Consider the following 16,535-nt stretch of genomic DNA (forward strand, 5'->3'; position numbering starts at 1 on the left):
TTTAACGCTTCAGTCACCTTTGCTCAGTAGTTCAGAAAGCACATTACAGTTTGTAGATCAAAGAGAAGATCAGAGGCATGAACAAACACAGCTTTAAGGGGTGGTGGAGGGTTTACACACTGTGTTAACCACATTTCCTACAAATGGCTGCGGCACAACAAGTACAAGATGCATTTTGAGATGTGATGAAAATTGCAAGAAGTTTGTGTTCAAGTGCAGAAGGGATTTTCTCACTGTTGTGCGTCTAGCTACGAACACACACACATATTACAGACGGACACACACACACACACACACACACACATTAATTGTCATGCAAACGCAAGCACAGCGCTGTCAACAGATTCTCTACAGCCATAATCTAACAGTCTGTTTGATCTGAATATTAACTCCTGTTACATCATACCCGGTCCATGTCAATATCATCATAAAGACACACACGCACACAGTCAGTCTGAGACAGAGACATCACTTGTCAAAATCTGTGTTTCCAAATCTCTTCATGCAGAATGTTTTCTAATTCCTAAATGCAGATATCAGAAATCATTTATGGAGATAAATACATCTTGCGATGTCCATGGAAATAACTAGTTGTAGGCTGAGCAAGGGCGTGTGGCCTTTTGCAGATTAATCAGTTGTCACTGAGTGGATAGGAGGAGCTAGTTGATTGTGAGCATCCTGAAACAACAAGGTGCTTTTCATTATGCTAACTTATGCTTCCTCGCGTCCTCTCTCCTACCGGGACCCGGAGATTGTTCCACCTCCTCCATCATGGAGGATCTTCCAATCACTCGCAGCTTGAGAAGGCGAGGAGTGAGGATGCGAGGAGCTTAGGGCGAGGAAACACAGGCGTATCTTAAGCGGATGTCTTTTATCAAGTGGCGTGACGTATAAATACCACACCTCCACTGTGATACACAGCTGTGCAGAACGTCATAAATAACAGATGTCACTTAAGACTGACAATATGGGACCAATGATTTCTCATTTGGCAGCTTTGGCTCCTCTGTCCAAGGAAAGGACGCAAGTGAGGGAAGTGAGGAAACACGTTAGCATTATGGAAAGCACCCAAAGAACAAAAGCCACACACACACAACACTAATTAGGTCATAACAGGCAGGAACAGCCGTCGATGGCCACAACACCAGACATGTTTGAATTGCTGAACAAATCTGAGATGTGGGCATAGGTCTGGAACAAGGCTATCAGCATCTATTAGTCTCGACCGGTCTTAACTAGGGAAACGTTTAGTTTCATAAGTCTATCATGCAACTGAAATTGGGTTTCAGTTTCTGTCAAACATATGGTTTAATCACAAGAATGACAAAGATTTAAAAGTGCGTTTCGTTGTGAGAAAGACACATTGGTGTGACATTGCATCATTGGTGCAGGAGCTTTTAGTTAGTTAGTTCATATTTGCTCATTGGCTGGAAGCTTCTGGAAACACACAAAGCTGGAACCAAAACAAACAGAAACAAGTGTAATACTGCAACCTAAACATGTGAATACATTGTTCTTCCTCAAACCTGTGCAAATTAAATTTCCCAAATGTATTTGCTGATGTTTTGTATAAATATAACAATAAATCTTCGAACAGCACTTTCAGTTTTGATAGTGAGGAACAACTGTATTCCCATCTCACTTGAATGACAAGTAGTAAATTGTGAGAGAGCAACCAGTTGGCCAATCAATGCAAAGTGCAATGATTTGCTCACACACTCAGCAAACAGCCCTGAGCTTCAGTATCCTACTGCTACATGCTGCAAAAAAACACTTTAGTTTCAGAGCCATTTCTTTTCTAGTGGTCATAAAAATGTCATTGTGCCTCTTTAATTATAAATGTACATTATTTATGAAAATGCACAAAGTGGAAAAACAAATAAAATAACATGTTTTCAAACCTGCACTCATGGAGTTGTAGGATGTTTGTATTCTTCCAGCATAAAAAGTAAAAAATATATACTTTTAAACAGCAGGTTGCTGTCTCAAAATGTCAGTAAATTGTGATAATTTTTATTCAGAGCGGCTAAACTAACAGCAGATAAGTGTGTAATAAATCCTTACGGATCCTTAACAACACACAGCTTCCCAGAAACCACTGAACTAACACACGGATGACAACGCCGCTGGCAATAAGCCTGCAAAAGCCCTTCTGAAGGATGTCCCTGTCTGTCTGTGTGTGTGTGTGTGTGTGTATATGTGTGTGTGTGTGTGTGTGTGTGTGTGTGTGTGTGTGTGTGTGTGTGTACCATTACTGTGGACTACAGAATCTAATTATCCCTGAGTAATTCAATCATACTCAACGTACACACAGTCACAGCACTCGCACTCGCACACACACACAAACATACACACAGATCTGGAACCTGCAGTATCTCCTGACTTTTCCTGTTTTTCTCCCTACTTCTGTTTTGATTTCCTTGTTTACCTCTCTGCATACACGCTCAGCTTCTGAGCACAGTCAAAAAGCAGCCTACAACTCCCAGATCTCAGCTCTGATTTCCCGCAAAGCGTTCATTAAGCTGACACATTGACACTCAAACACCCAAACAACTAAATTGCACTAAAATGGCTCGGAGCTACACTCATATAACATCACTGAAATACTCAGAGTAGCATGATCTCTTGTGCTCATTTAAATACATTGATGTTCTGAAAAATAACTTTCAAATGGTTTATTGTTTGTTGACAAGGAGATTCACCTGCATGCGTCTCATCCAATGCTATAGGTTATACGCAGACAGCATGAAAATAATCACAATGCACCACTGCCTCCAATCGAATGATCAAAATGTTTTGCTTTTGCCGAGGATTTCATTTATTGCTTTAACCTTAAATATTTTTTCATTGATGACCTCAGTCTGGCATTTTTCCATCTCAGCTCTAATCCAATACAAATGGATGGATTGAAACTTCTATCTCTGTTTGTCTCGCTGGACAAACCACACACATCAACACCACCAGGATATGAACTTTTAACAACAACATCATCAGCATCCAACAGTCTCTGTCAACACACATCCCCTCAATGCAGCATTATACGATTAAGAGGAAGGGAGAGAGGGGGGGGGGGGGGGGGACAATGAGACAGAATTAAGAGAAGGAGAGGAAACAGATTAATGACCTGAGGTTGAGTCTAGGTGTATTGCAGAAAAATCCCATCCGATACACAAAGAATAAAGCAAAAGTTTGTCCATGAGAGCCAACGTTGAACAAATAGATACAGTAGAGCTCCAGAGAGCTGTTGCTCCTCTTTGTGAAAACAAAGACTGTTAAGATATTAGTGTTACTGAGTCCTGAATAGGAAGACAAAGCCGGTGCTGCCATGGCTGCAGCTCCGATCATCTTAAAGTCTTAAAAACCAAACCCAGCTAAACAGCAGAGGTACCACAGCAAGAGAACAACTGTTGATACTAAACCACCAATGTGTCCACATCACTGATCATTTCTTACACTATCAGAGTCAATCGACCAAAGACAGCGTAGGAGCCAACATGTTAATGCAGCATCACTTGTCCTCAGAGTGTCACCAGATCATCTTTTTCCATCAAATATTATTGAACAATTCTCCAAAACACCCCCTCGACTAAAGGCAGTGTTAAAATGTTATCCAGAAACAGTGGCAGGACGTTAACAAGTCAATCAGTTCAGGTCTGTCTCTCCCAACTCCCGCTCAGCTGTACTCACATGCTGCTGGCAGAAAGGCAGGCTCAACAACGTCTGCACGATATGATGCCGGTACGGTGGCTTTCGGATAAGTGTCTGTGTGTGTGAGAGTGGGCTTTTGTTGCTTTGAGTCCCAGGATGTGAATGAGATGAACAAAATAAACAGAGAAAGAGCGAGGGAGCAGATGTATGTGTGAAAGAGAGATGATGGAAAAGATCTAACGCCAGCTCCACATTAGATCCAGCATGTGAGCGAGTCAGGGCAGAAAGATGTGTGTAAAAATAAGTGTGTGTAGGTATGCAGTAGAGTGTGGCACACAGAGGGCGTGTGTAAGTGTGTGTGTGTGTGTGTGTAAAATCAGTCCAATATTGCTCAGCTGCCACAGAAACAACAGATGCTAACTCTCTCTCTACCACGCTCCTCTCTTTCTCTATCTCTCGTTCGCTGGTGCGTTTGTTTGCTCCTCCCCCTCTTTGACAGCAGCTTGCTGTAGGGCGGAGACACACACACACACACACACACACACACACACGCACACACACACACACACACACACACACACACACACACACACACACGCACACACACGCACACACACACACACACACACACACACACACACACACACACACACACACACACACACACCAACAGACACACACACTGTTTCCTCAGGTCACTCATGCAGGAAGCTGAGTCGATGCCAGGCTCTCCTGCCCTACTTTGGCCCAGGGAATCGGTCTGCATGCCACACACACAAGGTAAAGCTTGCCCAAGCAAATGATTTTTGGAAACTTAATTAAAAGCTCAATTCATATTCCTTAAATGTATTTTCCATTCATTTCATATGGAAACAGCAAAAAAACCCTCTTTCTGCTCTGCATGATTTATGTCTGTCTGTCTCCATCTGTCTCATTCTCTCTCCATCTCCACTTTCTGACTGTTTTCCTCTGTTTGATATCTGGTTTTCTCTTTTCCAGGATTTCACGTATAAGAAACCTATATGAAAAATTACTTTTGTATCGAGGCCAAATCAGCGGGTGAAGCTTCCATAGTTCCATCAAACAAACACACACTTCTATCTCTGCCTTTATCTCTGGACATCAAGCTTCCCAAGATACAGTAACACGCATCTGAATCACTACACATGAAGTTTCACGTGATCAACATCTAACTGCCTCGGTCAACACACATCACCTCAAAGCAGCGTTATCAGATTAAGGGGCAAGAGAGAGACACATATACGGATAGAGAGACAGAGAGAGAGATGGAGGGAGAAAACAAGACATAATGGAGAGAGAGACAGATCAGCGAGACGAGGAGGAGGAAGAGGAGAGAGGAAGAGGTGGGGGAGGGGTGGTGACAGAGACTAATGACTCTGGGGCTCTTATTCCCTCTTTCCTTCATTTACCTCTACCTCCTCTCCTCTCCTCTCCCTAGAGGAGCATTGTTCCTCCATTCAGCAGCTGGTAGAGACCTTTTCTGCATTTTGCAGCTTCAGTGCTATCCGACCACTGGGGACAGACAATTTCCATCTTTACGGTTGTGTGCATTGCACCGTTATTTCCCTTTCTAATATTGAATCAGAGCATTATATGTAGTAACATGCATATACTGCAGATAAGCCACACTATTTCCTCTTATTTACTTTCGTGCAGCAAGGAGCACGGCTTTTATGTCCAATTATATGTCACTATTACTTTAACATTTTAACTTTGTATTGCTTATTTTAGATTTAAATGCAGTCTGTGGCGTTTTTGACAACTAGTAGCACTATGGAGCAATGATTTCACAATCTTTGCACATGATACCTGCGGCTGATTTCATGCTATTCCTCTAATGGACAGTAGGTGGTGGTACCTAGCAGAGAAGCGTAGCAATGTGTCGATAAAGGAAGGGAAGAAGAAGACTACAAGCTGGCGACCATGGTTGTAAACGATTAGAAATATTCAAAGCATCAGGTTTGCAGATGTTTAATGAGCGAAGGAAACAGTTGTCAGGTCTCAAGGATACAAGCAATGTGTTTTATTTGAGTAATGCTAACTTTGAAACTTTCCTTTAACTGTTGCTGCTCCAAAAACACTAATTCCTCCAAGGAGATAAATTAAGTTTCATTATCTACATTTCTAAGATTATGCGGGCTATACTTAGATTTTAATCATTTGGACATGTACATATTAATGGAGCATGATGCAAGTCATTAAAATCCTCTTGAGAATAATCCTTCAAGGCATTTGTACTCATATACCGCCTACGTCTGATCAGTTGAATCCTTCACATGGTAGTCCGTTGTTAAAGTGTACCAGAATCGATATGAAGCTCTGGCTCTAAAAATAGCATTGCTGGAGGAGGCTCATCTATAATTGATACGATATAGTGCAGTAATCTATATTGGTATTGATTGCAGAGGAGAGGAAAAAAGACCAGAAAAAAAGAGAACATTTAAAAAGGAATACAAAAATGAATGTCTTATATTAATGTACTGAAATTTAAATGTCAAAACTGAAAGATGTGTTTCATCTCTGGCAGCTAATAAAAGCCTCAGCATGACAGTGATGCGGTGGCACACTGCAAATCTCATATCAGTCACCTTCCCCGTTAGAAGTGACGCCTCCAGTCCCCCAAATCACACTGTGTGAGTGGTGAGTCAGACCATTACCACAGACACCAGTAACACAGGGGAGGAGAGGAGGTGCGGACAGGTGGAAAATAAGGAAACTGAGCAAAAGAGAGAGAACAGAGAGAGAACAGAGAGGTAATGTGAAGTAGGGAAAGAAAAGAAAGCAGCCTTCTGTATGTATTCAGCAGACACTATTCCCACAACTTTGTGTCTGAAAGCTAAGAGATGGAGCTGCTGTTAATCTTCGACTTAACAACTGGTGCACGACACACACACACACACACACACACACACACACACACACACACACACAAAGTGTAATAAGCAGGCTGACAGAAGTGAACATAATCCTTTCTGCATCACCTCAGTATTACTGCTGACAGACACTGCCTCTGTGTGTGTCATGTGTATGTGTACAGTATGTGTGTGACAGTGTGTGTCTGTGACGGTTGTGTGTAATCCTGGTGACTAATACTGCTGTCAACCTGCAGGCATTACCAGTCCCACATCGGGAAACTTATGGCACGGGAGGAGATCATGTTTTGAAAAGGTCAATACTGCGACATTTTAGTTTTTTTGTTTTATGAACATCCAGACTTGTTTCTGGTTTGCTGTACTGGTACTTGAACTGGGAATTGAAGTAACAAAACGTAAGCTACAAGGCAAACCCATTTATTTAGGATTGACTGTGTGGTGAGAAATGAATAGTGGTTTTAATCATTTCATTTCAACATACCATTGTCATGCTTTATTCTTTATTATACTGTACGTTTAACTTTCTTCATTTGTATAGGGTTCTATGTTGTAAGAAAACTGTGTTGGTAAAGTGACACTGTGTAACTTTTGAAAGAAGAAATAACACAATCTTCCTTTTACAAATGTAAATGTAGAAAATTGTCATTAGCTGCAAAACCTCTGAGAGTATTAATTAAGCACAGGTGTAATTTTTGCTACAGCGTCACTGGGTCTGCTATAACCAGAAGCTTAAGGTGGCTAACGTTAGCTAACTTTAGATAGATATTGCTGTGCAACTGACATTTCATTATCTTCTCTTCTCTACTACCTTTTTACACATTTTAGCTGTCAGGTCACCTAATGATGATGTCTTTAAAGCAACAGGCTCGAGGATGTTGGGAACGTTATCCTGTAATTGGACCTTGCAGCAGAAAAAGTTACATAGTCTCGCTTTAAAGGGGAACTCTACCAATTTGACATAGCAAAGTCTGTTCGCAGGTGCTGGGGACTACTACTGCATATGTGAAATAAATTGTATAAATCTTTTGAGGCTCCAGGGGGAGCTGCCCTAAATCTTATACATTGGTGATGTCACTTGAGTTAGCTTCGGTTGGGGCTGTAGACAACACGTTTAAAAAAGAAATACATTTCAGGGTGTTCAGTTAGAAAGAAGTGAGTTTACCACACCTCTGTTATTCCTAGGATAGTGAAGGCATGACTCACCCTAGTCTGCCTCTGATTGTCTTACAATAATACTGTTAACCAACGAAGGTAAAGAGTATTATCCAATCATTTAGCATCGACATTTCAAGCCTTTTTGCTGCATTGATTTTGATTTTGATTTTTTTTGGAAGAATGCTAAATTAGTTTTCTTGTCCTGGCATGTGTTGTATTATTTTCCTCCGTAAAGAACTTTGTGCACGAAAATTGAAAATTGTTAAATAAATGATATTATCATTATTAATATTATTTTAATCTTAAGGGTAAAGTTACAAACAATGTGATCTTCACATTCTAGTTTGAGAGCAAGTGTGCAGAACATTATCTTGTTTCTACACCTCAATGCACTTCAAGTAAAGTTTATTCTGTACCAAATAATATCTTACAAAATATTCCCACAGATGGAGATTTTGGGAGAAAATCCAGTCAAACAGCACAGTCTGGCCTAATGCATATGCATTTTTTGGGACAAACACATTTTGGAACCACAGGTCTGATAAATAAAATTGGCTTTAAATAGTCTGAAACGTGATGGAGGACATCGGCAGAACTAATGCAGCATGAAGACTTTTCACAGACAAACACTCTCCATCTGCTGTACTGCAAATAAAACACAGATCTATATCCGCTGCATCAGCTTAAATCAACCGCGTTTCTGCCCAAGTTAGCACAGACACCCACAAACACACACACACACACACACACACACACACACACACACACACACACACACACACACACACACACACACACACAGAGCTGTGTTGTGTTTGGGTACAGCGGGTACCATATTTAATATAGATAACAGGAGGAGACCTGCACACACACGGTGAGAGAGACACTTTTCCTCTCCTGGTGGAGGTCATTATGAGTTCCTCTCTCATTGGCAGGAAGTGTGTGTGTGAAACAGAGGGAGCACTGCTGGTCACCGCATGCTATCGCCACGGGGACGGGACACACATGGACCTCAGATGGACACACACACACACACGCACACACACTCATAGTGCTGACCAAAGCCCAGCGTGGACAGAAGGTTTGATACAGAGTTATTTCAACAGTCACTAATGAGAGTCACGACACAGACACACAGACACAGACACTCACAAACACACACAAACACACACACGCACACACACACACACACACACACACACACACACACACACACACACACACACACACAATATTAGATAAACCTATCCCTTTTGAGGGCCAGCATGTGAGCAAAATCATCAAATTACATAGTTTCTTAAATATTAAGCAGGAAAAACCTTGAACTTTAAAACCAGGCTACAGCACAGAGGCCAGCTGGACCACCTCTGATACCTACTGTCTGTTGTCACTGTAAGATTCCCAATAAAACACCAAACTATGCCAAAACAGAGCTGGACCGAGCCAAACCAACAGACTATCGGACCATTGTTCACACAGGATATTAAAAGAAATGCGTTGGTTTTTAAAAAAGAAATCCCAGAATCTTGAGTTTAAGTAAAAAGTAGTCTTTGAAAAGTTTGCCCCTTCGTGGAGGCTTTTAATGGTGATCCAGAGTTGTGGCAATAAAGTAGAAACATTTCAAATGAATTTCAGTAGCTGAGTGCACTTCTCTGCTAATCATCCATTTGTTCAGTATGTACAAAACAATCCTCGCTTTACCAATACAATACTTAATAACTTAACTTAAAATGTTACTTCTGACAGAAATGTTTGGAAAATACTGAACATATAGAACCATAGCATTGACCATTGACCGTTTAGTCTGGTTAGATCATCTTAAAACGGATAAGAAGGCTCTCCGTAATGCCAGAGCAGCTTATTACTCTTCCTTAATAGAAGGAAATAAGAACAACCCCAGGTTTCTTTTCAGCACTGTAGCCAGGCTGACAGAGAGCCACAGCTCTACAGAGCCTTCTATTCCTATATCTCTCAGTAGTGACGACTTCATGAGCTTCTTTAACGATAAAATTATAATTATTAGAGACAAAATTAATCTCCTCCTGCCCTCAATTGGTAACGACTTAACTTCAACCTCCGGAATTTTAAAAACATCTAGTTACTCCTGAAATATATCTAGACTGTTTTACTCCAATCAACCTTAACCAACTAACTTCAACAATCTCATTGTCTAAGCCATCAACTTATCTTTTAGAGCCCGATTCCAACTAAACTGTTTAAAGAAGTTTTACCCTTAATTAACACCTCGTTATTAAATATGATCAACCTGTCTTTATTATCTGGCTAAGTACCACAATCCTTTAAAGTAGCTGTAATAAAACCACTTCTTAAAAAGCCTAGACTTGATCCAGAGGTTTTAGCCAACTATAGACCAATATCTAACCTTCCCTTTCTCGCTAAAATCCTTAAGAAAGCAGTCGCGAAACAGTTGTGTGATTTTTTACATAATAATAGTTTATTTGAGGTTTTTCAATCTGGATTTAGAGTTCATCAAAGCACAGAGACGGCACTGGTGAAAGTTACCAATGACCTTCTATTGGCATCAGACAAAGGACTCTGTTCTTGTCTTGTTAGACCTCAGTGCTGCTTTCGACACTGTTGATCATGACATTCTACTACAGAGACTGGAACATTGTGTTGGAATCAAAGGAACCGCACTAAGCTGGTTCAAGTCCTATTTATCTGAGCGATCTCAATTTGTATGTCTTAACGATAAATTCTCCATGACAGCCAAAGTCAGTCTTTGAGTTCCGCAGGGTTCTGTACTTGGACCGATTCTATTCACCTTATATATGCTTCCTTTGGGTAATATTATAAGGAACCACTCTATAAACTTTCATTGTTATGCGGATGATACCCAATTATATCTATCAATTAAACCAGATGAAACCAATCAATTAGCTAAACTTGAAGCATGCCTTAAGGACATAAAAACTTGGATGTCTAGCAACTTTTTGATGTTAAACACAGACAAAACTGAAGTTATTATACTTGGCCCTAAACGCCTCTGAAACACATTTTCTAATATTATAGAAGCTCTGGATGGCATTAATTTGGCCTCCAGCACCACCATAAGGAATCTTGGCATCATCTGTCTTTTAACTCCCACATAAAACAAATCTCAAGGACTGCCTTCTTTCATCTACGTAACATTGCAAAAATAAGACGCATCCTGTCTCAAAATGATGCAGAAAAACTAGTCCATGCATTTGTTACTTCAAGGCTGGATTACTGCAACTCATTGTTATCAGGTTGTCCCAAAAAGTTGCTTAAGACTCTTCAGTTGATCCAAAATACAGAGGCATGTGTATTGACAAGAACAAGGAAACGGGATCATATTATTCCTGTATTAGCTGCTCTGCACTGGCTCCCGGTAAAATACAGAATATAATTCAAAATCCTTCTCCTGACTTACAAAGCAATTAATGGTCAGGCTCCAGCATATCTTAAAGATCTCATAGTACCTTATAAACCAACTAGAGCATTGCACTCCCAGACTGCAGGGTTACTTGTGGTTCCTAGAGTCTCTAAGAGTACAATGGGAGCCAGAGCCTTCAGCTATCAAGCTCCTCTCCAGTGGAACCAGCTTCCAGTTTGTGTTCGGGAGGCAGACATCCTCTCCACATTTAAGAGTAGGCTAACGACTTTCCTTTCTGATAAAGCTTATAGTTAGGGCTGGCTCAGGTTTGCCTTGGACCTAGTTATGCTGCTATAGGCTTAGACTGCCGGGGGACACCTCCCTGCTCTCCTCCTTCTCTTCCTCTCTCCTCCCCTCCCTCTCTCTTCTTCTCCCTCTTTATCCTCTGTCTCATGTGGCAGGTTACCACTGATAAAGTTTACGTCAGGATCAGGAATCGTGGCTGCGCCTGCTGCCCTGGTCCTGCTGGACACCGGGAAGCCTTATTGACATTTTCCTGGATTCATCCAAACTTTCTCCTTTTCTAATGTTGTATTTGTACTATGTTGTTTATCCTGTACACACATCTATTGCACGTCTGTCCGTCCTGGGAGAGGGATCCCCCCTCAGTTGCTCTCCCTGAGGTTTTTTCCATTTTTCCCCCTTTAATTATGGGGTTTCTTTTAGAAAGTTTTTCCTTGTGCGATGCGAGGGTCTAAGAGGGTGTCGTGTGCTGTATAGTCTGTAAAGCACACTGAGACAAATGTATAATTTGTGATATTGGGCTATACAAATAAATTTGATTTGATTTTTGATAGCAGAGACATGGTTTACACTCTTTTGACACATTTTTCCGCTGCGTCTTCATTTCACATTTGGAATCATTTGTACCTGCTGTGAATCAAAGCTAACTAACGGGTGACCCCTGTGAGGAAAATCCAAAAATGTTTGTCCTGTGTTCTCCTTTGAGACAAAAATCCCATTTATATTTTATGGGTTCATGATGACACCTCCTACTTTTGCATTCATTTGTCGGAATACAGTTAGTTTTCTGTCTACGTATACGGAGACATTGTTTCCATACAACCAATCAAATCTGTGCATAAAGTTATGTTATCGTTCATTCATGAGGCAGATTAGCTTTCCTGCTAAAATCTCCTTCTTATCTCATTTACAAACATGAAAATATCTTGTCCTTCACCTTGTTGCACCAAAACAACGGGGGAAAAGTGCACCGCAAATGTTTAGAGGCTCGATAGCTAATCAGCTGCTCAGCTGCAGCACATTCAACAGCATATAAAGTCCGGTCACATGCTGATTTGTTCATTACTCTTCAAAGTGATTAACAATAAGCTGTCTACCCGTGACATGTAGAGTATGGCGCAAGTTTACTTTGTCTCTTGTTTTCCAGCGGTCAGCTGTCAATCAAACGCATACAGGCCCTCCAGCTAGCCGAGACGAAAAAAAGCATTTCTGATATTTCCCCTTTCAATAATTAATCAACAACACATTTATAAATCATGTTGACTTCAAAAAAGGATGCCTGATGTGACTTCAGTTGGTCATATACTCAAAAGGTTTCAGGTTAAACATTATTTTAAGACCTTTTAAGATCTAAGGGCGCTGTCCATGGTGCTGATCCGACTTCACACTACAGTAGACTCCTGTGAAATGCACTGATGTTGTGGCTGGTATCCCTGCCAAAGGAGCAGCCAGGTACAAGCGATCACCAGGCCAACACAACATATCACCATAACCCACCTGTGTGCACTCAACAGACTGCTTAGTTTTGAGAATCCCTGCTCGAGAGACAACACCAGTGAACTTAAGCTTTCCTCAGAGTTTAAAATATAAGAATGTCAAGTGTCAAGTGATCAGCGGCAAAGGGACATCCATGACATGTTCTTCTCAGCTACATGTTTATATTCACAATATAACAGTTGATGTATGTAAAAAAATGTATGCGAAAAGAACTTTTCTTTCTATGTCTATAACGTTACATTCTATTTTAAATTGCAAAGCGGTGACATTACAATTTAAAATAGCAAAGAGCTTTCATGAACAGGTTGTAGTTATTTAATTGAGCAGAAAAGCTACGGTTTTATCTTTTTATTTCTGTCAAAATGTTAGATTATAATTGAAAATCTAAGGACCTATTGTTTAAATGGAAATACAATTATTATTGTTAGAATCTGTGATCTTGTGTATTATACTCTGCAGATCTTGCCAATAACAACACCTTCCTGGAACACCTCTGACTGATTAAATCATGGCTGATAGCAGAAGAGGACCAGGGGACCTGATGCCGTGTATCTGTGTGTGTTTGTCTATGTGTTATACTCAGGTCCCCCACCATCACAGCATCCCATTAGCCGAGCCCATCCGCAGTTATAACCTGGTTTCCTAGGTTACAGCCTTCTCAGTCACTCCCAATAGACAAACATCCAGGATGGTGCTCACTCTGTCTCTCAGTGTGTGTGTGTGTGTGTGTGTGTGTGTGTGTGTGTGTGTGTGTGTGTATGTTGCACAAATTGTGTATTTCTTGAACTTCAGTATACAGAAGCATGAAAAAATGTCTCGAAGAGTAAATCACAACATAACAATAAAAATATAAAGCTTGTTCAAGATATTTCATCACTGCTTCACATCTAACATGGCATTTATGTTGTATTTATTATTTCTTTCCACGCCCTATGCATTGTTTTTTTATACATAAACACCTTATATTTACTTGTGGGATTTCTTTCAGTGGATTTTTAACTGTAACCACACCCAACAGTGATGTCACAGGGTCTTGAAGAACATCTGGTTTGTTGATGTATCGTGTAAAAAGAGTCAAAAGAGTGTTGCCACCTAGAGGTTAAAATTATAGTACTACAATTCCCACGCATATCATTTTGTTTAAGTTTTGCATCTTTTGATTTGATGTGGTTTTGAATATGTTCTGATGATGATTTATTTTTGATTAACGACCAAAAAACGTTGCCACAAGCGTGAGTAAAAGCAAGCCAAACAGTTTGAAAGACAACGTTTTGGAAATGACTTTATCTACAAGGCGTCTGGAATGGCTTTTAGAAAGTAAGAGAAGGAAGCTACAACACAGCTAAATGAACTGTAATAAAAAGTAATAATAACACAACCTGGACACACTGCAGCGAGGTGAAATGTTGAACCACTGATAGGATTCTCAGGGGGTGTTAATTTACCCTATAATTTAAAACATATGTGCAGCAGCAATTCCCTTCAGATTCTCTTATGCATTAATCTGTACATGACATCAATGTGTGTGTGGCTGCAGTACTCACCCTCAGGTCTGTACTGCGCCACTATGGTAACGGTCTGTCCTGCGTTCTTCAGAGCTGCTGCTGCCTGCTCATGTGTTGCACTGGACAGGTCCACACCGTTCACCTTCACATAAAAAAACACACACACACACACACACACACACACACACACACACACACACACACACACACACACACACACACACAATTAGAGCCCATGCCCTGGAACAATAGCAATAAATGTACTGTGAGATGAACACACCATTAAGAACACTGTACATCTTGGTGGGTCCATAACTCACATGTGCGTGTGTAGTATGTGTGTACTTTGTGAAAGCATGTTTAATGCATAAAATCATTCCATGTCAGTGCTTTCATCATAATACAGTCATTCTGCAGGGATTATCAGTCTGAGGGCTAAATCCTGTTTGAATCCTTTCTAAAGAAAATTAAAGCCATACACACACACACACACACACACACACACACACACACACACACACACACACACACACACACACACACACACATCCCCCATCATCCAATAGTTGTGACTGGTAATGTGCAGAGATAATTATATACTACAAGTGTCTTTACGCAGTAGAAACTGTGAAAGAATAGTAAATAGACTTTTTACATAGCGCCTTTTCTACCTTAACAAAGCACTCGGATTCATGCATACACACACATTCATACACCAATGGTGACGGAGATGCCTTCCAATTCAAAATATTCAGCTTCAGCAGTTTTTCTGAGTTGTGACACGACATTATTAATGTAGAGAGAACATAGAGGTTCCAGAGGAGAAGAAACCGACAGGACGACTCCCTTGATGACCCGAAATAACCGACACACCAATAACAGCAGGATTTGAGTTATTATAGTTATTACTAACGGTGACAGTGCTTGTGTTATATATCTGCGTGTACTGTTTGTAATCGGTTTTAGCGACATACCGACAGGAGGCGGTCTCCCTTTCGTAGCTCCCCACAGAGATCAGCTGGACCTCCGGCGAGAATGAAGGAGATGAAGATTCCCTCTCCATCTTCCCCTCCAACAATGTTAAAACCGAGACCTGTGGACCCCCGCTGGAGCACCACCCGCCTGGGTTCCCTGGAATAAACACAAACACTGCGTTAGAGTAAACAATGATGGTATCCAACGTTTTAGCACAAATTAGATCATAATTTTAAAAGAAATGTTATCCCTTTTGTAGTCATTTTGATGTATGATGACATTTGACATCAGTTACAACTTTGATAGCACCTGTTATTTTTTCTGATGTTTAGTTGTAACACCTGTTTAAGTCTAAGAAGCAGCGACAAGGAAAAGTGTATGATAAAACAGGATGTAGCAGTTACTGTAGTGTATTTTTTATGGTTTCTGAATGTATACTATTTGTAATACAAGCCTATTGCATAATGATACATGGTACATCTCAGTAGGAGGAAAGGGCATTTCAAATTAGGATCATTCACCGGGATTACCAGCAGATGTCAGTATTGCACTGTCTCTGTTTTGTTGCACCACCAAAGTAGTTACTCCGTCCTAAACACACACTTCTGACTCAGGCTCTACCTATAAATGGTTTAATTCTTTAGTAAATCAGTATAACTTGAATGTTGGACAGTGGGAGTTAACAAGAGCACATGCGGGAAATCACAGTCAACACAGGCAAAACATGCAAATACATATTTGAGGTAGAACTGAGAGCAGTTTCATCTTAATGTGGGGAAACCACTGGATCACCATGTCATCCTCACTTCACATTTTGGATGAAAACAATCGTGATTATAGCAGAGGAAATTCCAAGAATCAAATAGTTTTTATCAGTGCGTTATCAGCACATTTATAAATAATCCAAACACTGTCTATGTGTGAAATTTGGGTTTGACGCCTCTTTTGCATCTCTGACTGAAATGGTTGTAACCAGGGATGCACCACTGGATCAGTATCCAGACCTGACTTTGTTAATATCATAAACAAATAATGTGTTTCAAATATCAGTTACATTCATTACAGTGGGCTGGCGAAAGGTCCCAATGAGTTCCATGCTGTGTGGTGCAGTATACAGATATTACATTTGGGAAAAAGAGAGCAAAGGCCATCAGTTTCAACAGATACCCTGAGCTAAAGTATTGGCATCAGTATCATGAG

At 40.6% G+C, this 16,535-nt stretch overlaps 1 protein-coding gene across 4 annotated transcripts in view; it reads right to left on the reverse strand.

The window, feature by feature from the left end:
• LOC115006765 (discs large homolog 1-like protein) overlaps positions 1-16,535 on the reverse strand; it is a 105,265-nt gene that overhangs the window by 22,287 nt on the left and 66,443 nt on the right. For all 4 annotated transcript variants that reach the window (XM_029429234.1, XM_029429233.1, XM_029429236.1 and 1 more), the window contains 2 exons: positions 15,335-15,491; positions 14,400-14,502 (listed from right to left, as the gene is read on the reverse strand). In XM_029429234.1, coding sequence (XP_029285094.1) covers positions 14,400-14,502; positions 15,335-15,491 — 260 coding nt within the window. The remainder of the gene's footprint in view (positions 1-14,399; positions 14,503-15,334; positions 15,492-16,535) is intronic.

This window comes from Cottoperca gobio, chromosome 4 (genome assembly GCF_900634415.1).
Source record: "Cottoperca gobio chromosome 4, fCotGob3.1, whole genome shotgun sequence".
In the NCBI taxonomy this organism is placed as follows: Eukaryota; Metazoa; Chordata; class Actinopteri; order Perciformes; family Bovichtidae; genus Cottoperca; species Cottoperca gobio.